At 31.7% G+C, this 12,853-nt stretch overlaps 1 protein-coding gene across 1 annotated transcript; it reads right to left on the bottom strand.

The window, feature by feature from the left end:
• Positions 1–3,130: 3,130 nt before the first annotated feature.
• On the bottom strand, positions 3,131–9,002 carry LOC122530485 (zinc finger protein 808-like). Its single transcript, XM_043657494.1, has 2 exons — positions 8,440–9,002; positions 3,131–6,633 (listed from the first exon to the last, which is right to left on the bottom strand). The coding sequence occupies exons 1-2, from the start codon at positions 8,512–8,514 to the stop codon at positions 4,696–4,698; spliced, it is 2,013 nt and encodes a 670-aa protein (XP_043513429.1). The 5' UTR covers positions 8,515–9,002; the 3' UTR covers positions 3,131–4,695.
• Between the last annotated feature and the right edge of the window lie 3,851 nt (positions 9,003–12,853).

Raw genomic sequence — 12,853 nt, 5'->3', positions numbered from 1 at the left:
TCCGATTGCGTTCGATTGGAAATACGACACACCGGATCGATCCAATTAACATTTGCCATCAGAATGCACGGGCAAGTTGATTTTCGTTAATCCGATGCACCGTTTGCACTTTGCAATCGGATGTACAGCCGTCATAACGTGCAAACCCAATTTCGAGTACGGAACTGGGACGAGCACGCGCGGCCGCGCGCCGCACGGAGGATCAATCGTAAAATTTGCAAGTGAAATGAATGTAAGAGCATGCACGGGAAACGTATTTTTAAAGGTGCACCGGCGTATCGTTTTTAACACCTCGATTCTCCCTTCGTCGGTCGTCCAGTCGCTACTTCTACACTACGTTACTCGACGCGTTTTTTACATTTGCCGTGCGATGAAAACGTGGTAACTGTACATTCTATCAACGTTCAGGTTACGTCGAAACGCAGAGACTGTTCTACTCGATCAGTTTCGTGTTTATAACTTCGTTTCTTCGTGATCCTGATCGATAATTCCTTGACATCACACCAATTATAGTTGTCAAACGTAGGGAAACAAGTTAACACACAGGCGTACGAGCTACTAATCTGCTCGAATTCTCTTCGTAGCATATTCACGGCAAGACCAGGAAGTCAAATAAAACCGTGATTGTCTTTAACTCTCCGCCTCGAATCAATAGTTGGAAAGCTCAAATACATACCCGCTGGAAATAGACTTTTACCAAGTATATGGAAAGTTTTTATGAAGTACGAGCGAGAAACCAACTACGAGGTGAAACTTTCGACATCCAAATTGTGCGGCGGAGAGAACGTGATAATGTTGTTCTTTCGTCAATCGTCTGTCGAGCTACATATATGCTGTAAGAAACATACATAAATCTCGGCGAACTCATGCGTTGAAATTAGCGGTAATACTTCTGCTCCAATGTAGAAGCTTCCGCTTGTTTTTGGCTCGCTGGCTGTTTCAACAAAACCACGTTTCATTTGAGTTAAATTAATAAACAGCAGCGATGAAGAATTTTTCCAGGGACAAAGATTCCACGATTAAAAAATTTTGTAATCCATATCGTGCTTGCAATGTCAGCAACAATAACACATTAATAAACGCAGAATAACAAGAGAAACAGGTACCGGGGAGAAAACGTACGTGTGTTCGAAACGTAACTCCCGATTTCGTAAAGTTGTATGCCAAACAGGAAATACGGTGCATTAATTTCATTCGTGACCGGGATGAAAATAACGTGACTGAAGGACGGCAGGATAACAAAGGCATGTTAGAGAACACCCGTTAATATTATACTCGTGTCGCGTGTCACGTTATCGGGCAACGTACATGTTATCATAATAATGTCGGCCAGGTTAGAATGCTTTGTCGAGTGTTATATGGGTAACTGTGGGCAATATTGATATCGCATCATTTCGTGGCACGGAGACGCGTTCAAAGGCTGGGCGGGATTTGTAATGCATGGAATGGGCCGGCAGCCATACTCCGGATCTCCTTCGTTGAAATTCAATTCTCGTAAACTTACCGCGCTGCAATTGAAACGCAATATAACCGTCAGCCTGATAAATGTGGATAAGCTTCCCTCTCAACCCAATTTAGATCAGGCATCTTTGGATTTTGCCGAAACTCCCTTCATTATGGAGTACACAGTCTGGCTGAAGAATCCGGTCATCGTGTTGCGTTCAACTGCTTGCTGTTTTGTTTGTTAAAATTTACAATGGAGTAAAATGTTTCATTCAACTTTTTCGTTCTTGCTCGACGTTTGCTGATCCTCGATTATGACACTTCGTTCGAGATTCTATATATATAGAAATTCTCTTCCTCTTGATAATCCATCTTATGATAATTCATGATTGAAACACGGCGGACACTTCGATTTAACTTCAAAAATTTTACAAAATTTGAAAAGTCGTTTCTCTCTTATCACGAATATGCTTGATGTTTCTTTTTTTTTTTTTTTTTTGGAAAGAGGTGCCAATTTGTTTCTATGCAATCACTGCTGATTGATGACCGTAGCGAATCATTGTCGTTTGTAATTGAACAAAAACGTTCAATCTTCTAATTAACCTCGCTTTGTACAATGGCACGGGTACACTTTGTTTCGAGTCCCGAGCATACAGACACATACGTAATTTTAACGTCTTTTAATTAACGTGAATTATATGTAGACATTTCGGATGCGAGGCCGTTCGCACAACAAAGAATGCGATTTAAATAATGAAAAAGTCTACGTTGTTTTTTCTAGAAAATGCAATTTATTAAGAACATGCACATTTAAAAATATCATATCATGTATCGCTTATCATATTAAGTTTCCCAACTTTCATCAAAACTGACGGAAATTCGTGAGAATACTTGATTTACCCATTCTTTGGCAAAAGCATTGCCTTCTTTATTTCTTTATCGAAATTATAATATGACAATTTTAACAATACATGTTGCGCTCAGTTCCATACATCTTTAACTTAAAAACTAAAAAATACAATATCTAGAAGATAGAAGAACTAAATTAACAAGATACAATTACGAAAGAAGACATCCACTTTCAACTAGGATAGCTCAATGATCGCCTGGTAGATAAAATCTCTGGAGTTCAAATACTCGTTCAGTATTTGAGCGGCCGAATTTTTTTTTCTCCGATAAAAATAAGTAAAAACATAATATTTTTAACACGTACAATATGCACATATTGCCTTTGAGAATATTCAAAATCCAAATGCATACCGCTCTTCCTGCATCCCTTTATAAAAATATAAGTTATAAAAACAAGCTAAAAATTTTATAAAAATACAAATTATAAAATATAACTACTATCTTAATTTAGAATAAAAGACTAAAGTAAGTTAGATTTAGTTATATTTTACAAGATAGGGGTGCAGGGAGAGAGGGATTTTAAATTTTAAAGGCATATACCCACGCCGTTCGATTTTAAACTTTACCGAAGACTATATTTACATATAAATTCAACAAATATTATCGTTAAAAAAATATTGTATTTTTATTAAAAAAAAAAAATATTGACTGGATGCTAGACGATAATCCAGGTCATTCGTTTTCGAAAACGGATGCCTTTTCCCAAAATTATAATACATTATACTCTTTGTCTTTTTTTTCTTTTTTTCTTTTTTTCTTTATGACAAACATATCGAAATACCAAAAATACAAAAATATTTTTCAATCTCTGCCGACTGATTTCTCGTTTTAATGATATATTATAATAAAGCATTGAAGGGAAAAAATAGACAAAATTCGAAAAAGTCATGGATTATTTACCAAAGTCTTAAACTTACTACTTATTTTTTTTCCAAATTCCAAAATTATCAAAAGATACGACAGGATAGATCTCTTTATGCCTCAAATGAATAAAATGATGTATGTCAAATAATGTTAGGGACAGCATGGAACAGCTAGTTTACTCGTTTTCTAGCTTGTTGTCTAGCCTAGAGTGCTTGGCATCTTCTGGTTCAACAAACTGAAACCATCGCAAACAATGAACAGGAAGCGCCTAAGGCTGACACCCAAACTTCAGTCAGTGCTCGATGTTTGAATTGAGAGCAGTTTATACTGGGTCAGACGCGTTTGATTTGAAGAGTGTGTAAGTTTTGCACACCAATCATCATCGTGCTCTTACTTTGGTAATAATAACTTGGAATTGGAGATTTTCGTGAATATTAAAAATCAATTGCATTAACTCAAAATCTTTCAGCTCGTAGGTTTCGAGTGAACTGAAAAATACTCGAAGATCTAATTGATCAGATCCAATATTCTGTTTATACAATTCAAAACAGTTATCTACAATTCCAATGCGATTTTATATAACATTCATTTATAATACTAAATTCTACATGCATAATCTCCTATATCGATTACTTATAATAAAACAAGTTTATCATATTCATATAGATATTTACATACTTAAATTACATCATTGTCCAAGCTAGATTTTTTTAAAAAATTAACAATATCTGAGAAAAAAGCCGTTTCTGTTTTATCAGAAATGGATCTTTAAATAATTGTAACAGTTTTCGATTACTAGCAACAATGCATAATTGGCTCAGCTTATGGAAATTTATGAGTAGATCACAGTCACTGGCAATTGAATGATTAAAAAATTAGAACAGAACGATTAAAACATATCTGCATTTCATAAAATCTTTTAGATAATATCTTGCCTGAATCTTTGAACATTGTTTTGATGAACAATTTCAAATTATATCAATAACTACAGTGTTAAAAATACAATATATACAATAATGTCATTTAGAAGATTCATGTATTTCACAACGTATTCCAATAGAGTAAGTTTTAAGTGGAAGTTCGCAGTATTAACAAATGTTGAACCACATTTATTTACATTCACTTACACAAACAGCCATTATGCGCATAACAATAAAAAAGAAACTCTTAAAAATATGTTGTAAAATGTGAAATACTATATATCAAATGTTTGATTGATAAAGTATATTTTTACAACACTATGCACAAAAACTAATTAAGATTGAAATGTACACGAGGCGAATACATCAATTAGAAATTAGATTAATTTGATCCAAAATCATATTCTGCGTATGAATTTTGTGTATGAACAAGAGAAGAAAAACATCTGAGTTTAAGTTTTTATTTAAAGAATATGCTACAATTAGGGAAAACAAATGCTCATATATATTTCGATCTGAGTTAATTACTGCGTTGGAAATATCCTAATTAATCAAACATTCACTCCGTTTCAAATTTTAATCTATTCGAAGAATCAGAGATTCTTGCATCAAAAGTTTGATGCAACTTGTTCAATTTGGACGAATCGTTTGAATGAACGTGTAATTTATGTGCATGAAAATGCGATTCATAGTTGAAGCCCTCGTTACAAATATTACATTTGTAAGAGTACAATTTTCGTATTCTATCCGGATAATGATTTAATTTGTGATGATGATGAAGCTGATATAGTCCTGAAAACAATTTTTCACATATTGAACATAAATAACTTTCCTTCGAGTAATATACATTATGTTCAATAAAGTGTTCGTATGATTCGAAAAGCAAGTGACATATGTTACAGGTCGGTTTATCTTCTAAATTAAGGTTTAGCGGTGGTGTATCCTGTTTATTATGGAAGTGTCCTACGTGCATTCGTAGATATTTTTTCTTACGGAATCCTTGATTACAAAATTTGCAAAATAACATAAAGTTTTTCTTGTACGATGGTGTATGAGTAGCAAGTAAGTGTCGTTGCAATAATCTTTTAGTAGAAAATGCTGTATTGCAATGGTTACATTTGTTAATAACTGGTTGGCAATAAGTGCGCTCGTGTATGCACAAATTCTGGAATATCTGGAACTGTATTCCACAAATGGTGCAAGGGAACTTCGTTTTCTCCACGTTAGTAATTTCGTAGCCCTTCACGCATGCAATCCCATTAAGCATCCTTGTTTGGATGGAGCAAAGATTGCTTTCTGAAACAGGCATACTTGAGGCCGAATTTTCCGAAGTTGTTGCCCCATCCAGAGCAGCCAACATTTTTTCTAGCTCAGGTGTTTTTACTCTGCTGATTTTTTCATTACTCGATTTTTCAGAAGAAGAGTTAAGTTCTACGCGAGATGCGTCCTGTTTGTCACGAATTATGCACTTCAGTCGACTACACACTTTCTCGTGTTGCTCCAAACACGATTTCAGCCAAAATTGTTTGTGGCAACCTTTGCATTTGTGTCGTTTCTTTAACGCATTGCAGTTTATTTCAACGTCGACTGGCAGAGTGTCCTTACTGGACCTTATAGTTTTCACACAATGCAAGATCATGTGTCGCTTCAATAAGGCTAACGAGGTGAATTTTTCGTAACACACGCAACATTTCTTTCGTTTAAACACTATATGTTGACGTATGTAATGACTTAATAACTTCTTCATGGTCGTGTAACGCGCATTGCATATACTCGACATATAAATTGAGTGAAACAATCTCACGTGTTCGCGCCGGTTCTCCTTCAAAGAGAATGACTTCTTGCATATGTGACACTGAAATTTTTTTTTCTGCTGACTAAGGTTCTTATTAGATTGCGCTAACATTTTGCCCGAGTAATTTGATCTTGTTAACGATACAACAGGTACTGTCACATTTCTACGTTCAGTAGAAAATATTTCATCACTGTGTCCATGGAATAAATGAGCTTGAAGTTGCTTATTATAGCAAAAGTTTCGATTACAAAAATTACACTTGAATTTTGTTTTTCTCCCATAATTTCTACAATCACGCCTCATATGAAAAGTCAAAGAACGTTGCCTATGAAAGGCTACAGAGCATTTATGACACTTGAACACAGAAGCATAATCTTTTTTATGTACTTCCAATGTTGCTTCTTTTTCAAAGGTTAAAAAACAAACATCACAAGTTAGTTTGCTTCCTTCAGCCAGTTTATGTTTATCATTTTCTTCGTTAAAACCTGACTTGTTTTGTTTGTTATTTGATATATTTTGATTTGAATTGTTTTTTATTAAAGAAACACTTTCTTCAGGGGACACAGATTTTTGATTTGCACAATTAACGTGGGCTGAAGAGTCATCTATTGTTTCACTTTGATTTTTTTTATTCACGTTAACTGGTGACACATCATGACAGATTTGTGACTCTCCTTTTATTTGTATTCCATGTTTGGACGACTGAAAAAAATATATAAACAACCTAATGTAACACCCTAAGGAACAAGAAATCTCTGAAACTGTTCTAATCTACTAATTGAAGTTTATTATATGATAAATGTAACTATTAAAATTATGTTTAGAACTAGACACTATGTTTAGAAGTAAACACCACTTAAAAGAACATAACTTGTACTAAGACATCTGGCAGAGATCTGATAAATTGAAGCCATTTAAGGATAATCACAAAAGAAAAGGCAATGAGAAATGTTCTAAAACTAATCATGAAAAAGTCTATATGAATCTACATGAAAATGATTACGAATAATAATAAGCTTGGTAATATTTGTATAAAGATATTCTTGTATGCTAATCATATTTGGTTTTGTATATATTACTTATATGATCATTATTTCAAAAGTTAAGTTCAAAATGATGATAGGATTTGAAGTAGAGATAGAGATCAAGTTTGTATAAATATACAGTTCCATTAGAATTGCTAAGAAAGTTTTCCTAGGCGCCCAATAGTCTTCATGAGTTGATACTTTCAGTAACCATGAGAAAATCTTGGTCAATACATGAATAAAGTCCCATGTCAAAAATTTCGATTCTATCCAATAAACATTGTATCGCGTGGTATCAGGCGCGTATAGAGTGAGATTCATCAAGCATATTGCAAAGCCCAATATTAGGGCTTGAAACTGATTTTTAAATTCTCGAAATTCGAATCCCAAATGGCATGATTCTACTATAAAATTCTATGAAAAATTCTATAAATATTCTATGAAAAAGTAAATCGAGAAGAAAGAATAAAATTTTTTTCTAAGATTCTTCGTTTTCGAGTTTGCAAATTTACCAAGGCAATTTTTGAAGAAAAATATTCAAAGCCTATTTTCTTCAAAACGAAGCTTTAAATGAAAAAATTTTATTTTACATTTTTAATTTATTTTTGCACATGGAATAATCTTTCTTTTGACATCTAGAATCAGCCAAATATGCTTGATATATTTCAAACGATTAATTTTCACACTAAACATCTTACAAAAAAATTTTATTCCTCATTTTCAACTTTATTCATATTTTTTCATGTAGAATCAATCCTTCCTCACTTGTGCTACCAATGGACATCCTATCTTATTAATGTAGTTGATAAGATACAGATAATTAAGATTTCACAATATGTCAATAATTTATGTTAATGTCACATAAATCATAATTAAATATGAACCATTCTGAAAATCTATTCTATAAACATTAATAATAAAAGATAATAACAGAAATAATAAACACACAATAAGCTAAATAATAACATATAAATGAAAGTTACTTGTAACTTATAAAATTACAATATCAGAAAATGCATATGAAATTCAGTAATGAAGCTGTAACTTAGTTATTAGTCTTATAAATTGATTGATAAAATGGAACAATTAAATACAATTGTTAATAATAAACTAAAATTGTAATTTTGTCAGATTTTCTTAATTATTTTGATATTTTCAATCTATGAATTAAGGAACCATAACACAAAAAGTATTGGTCAAATCATAAGTAAAAAAAATAATCTTAAGATTAAGAAATTTATTATAAAAGTTCTTAAGTTTTATTAAAAACTTATGTTTCCCAATTTGATAATTTAATTTCATCTGCATTAGGGACCAATGTTTGCTTCCAATGACCAAAGAAACAAATAAAACTTCATAATATTAAAGCAGTCAACGACTCACACGTTAGCTAAGTTCATTATATTGCTAAAATATATTGCTTAAATTCATAGAAACAAAATATACTAACATATTAATAAATGAAGTCTCAATAAGTACTTACATATGTTCTGCCATTTATTTTTATATCCATAAAGATTGTATCAATAGAACGTGTGTAAACAAAAGCTCGAGCCATTTTCTTTACAAAATTATTGTTATAATTAGATATAAACTAACTAAACTACATGTGTCTAAAGAAAATCTATAATTAATGAACAGTAAACTTGAACAAAATCCTCAAAAAGCATATTTACTTTAAAATATGTTAAAATTTTGATAACTTTTAACTGAATACAGAAATTACATAAAATAGATTAATGAAAATCTAGTGATTTGTCAGTTATTTGACAAAATTAATGAAAGTCTAGTGAAGTCAGCTATTTGACAAAAATTTATTAAAGCAATGACCCACAGACACCAAACAAAGAATATATTTCAGGTTAACTATCGCACATGAGCTTAAAAACAATTTATACATTTTTACTATTCATTTGATTTCAACATATACTTAATTTTAATAATATTCAAGTAAATTGTAAATTTCTTTTTATAGACATTTGTGCACAAACAGGAAAATTATCTAATAAAAATCAGATTCTATCACAATAATGCTATGACTCAAAATGGCACCCACTATGACAACGGAGTTTGCCGCCTTTTCCTTGAACGCAGAATATCGGTAAATAAGTGACCTTTAAAATATATTTATCGACCAAAAAATTTTATAAAATCATAAAATTTATAATATATAAACATATATTATTAAAACGATATTAAAATATTAATTTCACAATACAAGAAAGTTATTTTTTCCAATATATAAATTTTTTTTAATATGAATTAACTTTAATGAAAACTTTAGTGTACAATTTTCAAACAAATCGTATTTAAACGCTATATTATTGTATAACATAACATCTTGCATACTAATTAATTTCAGCATTTTTTTATGATAAAAATATTGTGTTTACCAACAACAGCTTCTGTTAATTACGTAACAATAGCTTAAAAGCAGAATCATACAACTAAAGCGCATGCGTGTTACTAAGTGAACTCTTTTCATTAATTTCAAATCATAAATAACAGACTTTCTTCTTTTTTCATTTCTATATATTCAAGTATTTCTATATACTCGAGTTATATATATATATATATATATATATATATATATATATATATCTGCGCATTTACTGCAACCATTTATAAATATTTAATTATTTTATAAGAAAAACGAAATTATTATAAAACTAAAATGAAGTCTAAAATAAAAAGACGCAATAAATGCTGCCTTTCTTGTTTCATTACATATATTGGAACTATCAGAAATGATCAATCGAATCCATGTTCTTTTGTTTACACTTCTTATTATTGGTTGTGGTTCCAGCTAGTGAAATTTTATTGGTTGTTCTAATGTTAACGACAAGATATCATACTACATGGCAACACTGATTACAGAATGGACAGCTTTAATGATCGGTAAAATACCGACAATACATAATCTCATCCGAAATACTAAATAAAATTTAAACAAGATAAAATACGAAATATATAAGTAAATCAGCATAGACAAGATAATAATAGACTTGATGTACAATATATTATCTGTCAAACATTACAGAATTCCAGAGTCTTATCATTTTAGTGTCATTTCCAACATTACCGATTTAACGTTCTGAGAATATTTTCTCTGATCCCTTTAGTCCAGTAGATCACCGAGTATAGTGGTTTTCTCTTTTCTACACGGATTGTGGATGATATTTCGCATCAAGACCAAATTTATGAGATATTTAATCTAAGCCCTCAATCTCACGAGAAAACAAAATCTTGATTTAATTAGATCACTTAATTTGTAGGTAAAATTTGTTAGTAAGATCCCACTCAGAGGTCTATCTAGCAAAAAAAGACTTGAACAATTCCATTGCATTAGATTATCAAAACTGGACCATAATATATTCTTAGAGATCATAATATAACTGCAATTATAAAATATTCACTACATTTACTTGTACGTTAATTCCATTATAAACGGATCGAGGAATTACAATCAAAATATTTAATCGCTTCCTAATAGTGAAAGTCTCATTGAGAGAAAGCACTGTAGAATGTAAATTGGATTATATACGGGGAATCGGAGATGTTAATAAAGCTCCTTTAATTGTAAAATCCATTTCGATCGATTAAACGAAAAAATAATTAGCTACCTCGACGACAGGGACCGTAGGAATACTAAAAACTTAGTAGTGAATTCTTCTACCAAAAGGAAGAAGATAAAAGAGATGGAATAGCGACTGCGTTCTCTGGTGCATCCACTTCGTCGTTGAGCGACGTGGAAATTTCTGAGATCTGTCCAAGTTTTGTAAGTAATTAAAACCACTTAACACGGTTTCCCTTAACTTCCCGATATCGCAGTGAGAAATCAGTTTTAAATTATTCTCTAAGAAAAGCGCTGCCATTGCAATTCCAATTACAATTCCTGACAATTTTTAATTATTTCGTTGAAATGTTCTTTGTCAGTCATATTATGCCAACCTCTCGTTCGCGAGATTTGCCTCATAACAAATGCATTTCTTCATTCACAATAGACTCTTCTTTGGACTTGTTGCGTGCCGATCTGACCTCGATGTATAAGGAGCGTTGATGAAAGTCAACGTTAATGAAAGTCAGTTGGTTCAAGGGAGAGTTGTTTTGGGGTTGGATTGGTATGATTGAGGAATGTAGATTGTTGTAAGAGAGAGCTTGAATTTGTGAAATGATAAGATTTGAATGAGTTTGATAGTCGAACCGTGAACTGTCGTACGTCGATGGGTTGCTCCGGAACTTCTGTGCGCGCTACGCGATTGCCAAAAAACATTAACTGTCTATTTTTTCCTTTTTCTTTTTTTTTTTTATTATTTAATTAGTCAGGATGTCTTGTCTGCAGTATGATGGAGACCATTGCCAATAGAAGATGCAAAGTAACGAAGGACATGAAATATGGTTACGGGAAATCCCTGTCGTCGAGAAAATTAGAAATTAGAAAATTGCTTTCTCTGGCTCGATGAGTTTGTCCTTCGCGGTACGAATTTCATCCCCATTGTGTTCGGTAAGGCCGAACAGGACTTCTGACACCCTTTTATTTGAAGAAAGTCAGTACGTAGGTGTACAATATTTCCGATAACTGTTAATTGCAAAAAGTTTCTTATTAAAACGAGACAAAATATTCGTGAGATAAAACGAAGAAAGCCAAAATACATACATGTAAGATTACAACTTGTTTATGCTTCTAGTTGCACAACCTAATATTGTACCTTTAGATCTCGATACTACACCAATCTCTAGGGACTACTCTGGGATTTGATTTAATCCCGGGGTACTTACTTACTGTAAATCCTATTATCTCAGACCTCAGGGTGCAATGTTAGCTAGTACTGGATGACTACTTGAATCGATTGTTGGAAGTATGATATAGATAAGATGACCATATGCAGCAGCAAACTATAAACCAGCAAAAGGTTAACTCTTTGATCGAATAATAATATATTACAGAACTATTAAATGCACACAAAGAAACTGACATTTTTTAAATCAATTTATTTTCCCAATATGTAACATTAAGATGGATTCAATTAAAGTCTGCACTTTTATGATGAAATACATCCTATATAACATTCTATATCAAAATTCTACAATTCTATAATTTCATAAAGTATAGATTAAAATTAGTAAATAAATATAAATAAATCCCTGATGATTTTAATATCAACGCCAATATGCTTTCCTATTAAACCGATTATCGATCACGTTGCAGATGCCTCGTCGGTGGTGATGGTAATTTAATTGAAAATAACTATCTAATTAAAAATATCGTTTAACAAATAATATCATTATCGCAGTTATAACTTCGTGTCATATGAATTAATTACAGGCATTGGTGTTGTAATTTTATTTTCTGCTCTGTCGGTAACATTGGGAACGACAGAAATTCTATCATTAACTAAAAATAACCTAGACCTGACGTACGATGTTTTTTCACAATTTTTACCATTTATATATCAAGTGTGAATATTTTACGCATTTGCAAACACAAGAAAACATTAGCAAAAATGACAAACACTTTTTTTACTTTCATAATTATTGTAATTTGTATATCGAAACTGATTCAATCCCATTAATTGATGCAAACATATTAAATGCAAATATACATGCAAAACATATACAAATGGTATGTAAATTATATTTGTTCTTATGTAACATCATTAATCCTCAATACTCAGATTGCATTTAATTTTTTCCATGTAAATTTTAAAAGATTTCAAAGTTCATGACTAGAGACAAGACATCTTTTTTTATACTCCATTTCTAAATATATTTTCCGAACCTTCGTCGTGCGTATTTAATAGAATTTTTACTTTCTTTGTATTTTAAGTGTGAAATTTAACGTCGATGTTTCATCATTCTGTTATCTGTTTTAATCCTGCAGAAAGCAAACAGTTCTG

This window comes from Frieseomelitta varia, unplaced genomic scaffold, assembly GCF_011392965.1.
Source record: "Frieseomelitta varia isolate USP_RPSP 00005682 unplaced genomic scaffold, Fvar_1.2 scaffold_345, whole genome shotgun sequence".
Classification (NCBI taxonomy): Eukaryota; Metazoa; Arthropoda; class Insecta; order Hymenoptera; family Apidae; genus Frieseomelitta; species Frieseomelitta varia.
Note: the sequence above shows the minus strand (reverse complement) of the source record. Positions and strands in the feature narration are given on the sequence as shown.

Excerpts from the sequence above, each read along its gene's own strand:
- LOC122530485 (XM_043657494.1), bottom strand. The coding sequence starts at position 8,514 with ATGGCTCGAGCTTTTGTTTACACACGTTCTATTGATACAATCTTTATG. Across the intron at positions 6,634-8,439 it reads AAATAAATGGCAGAACATAT|TCGTCCAAACATGGAATACA; the intron begins GTAAGTACTTAT and ends TATTTTTTTCAG.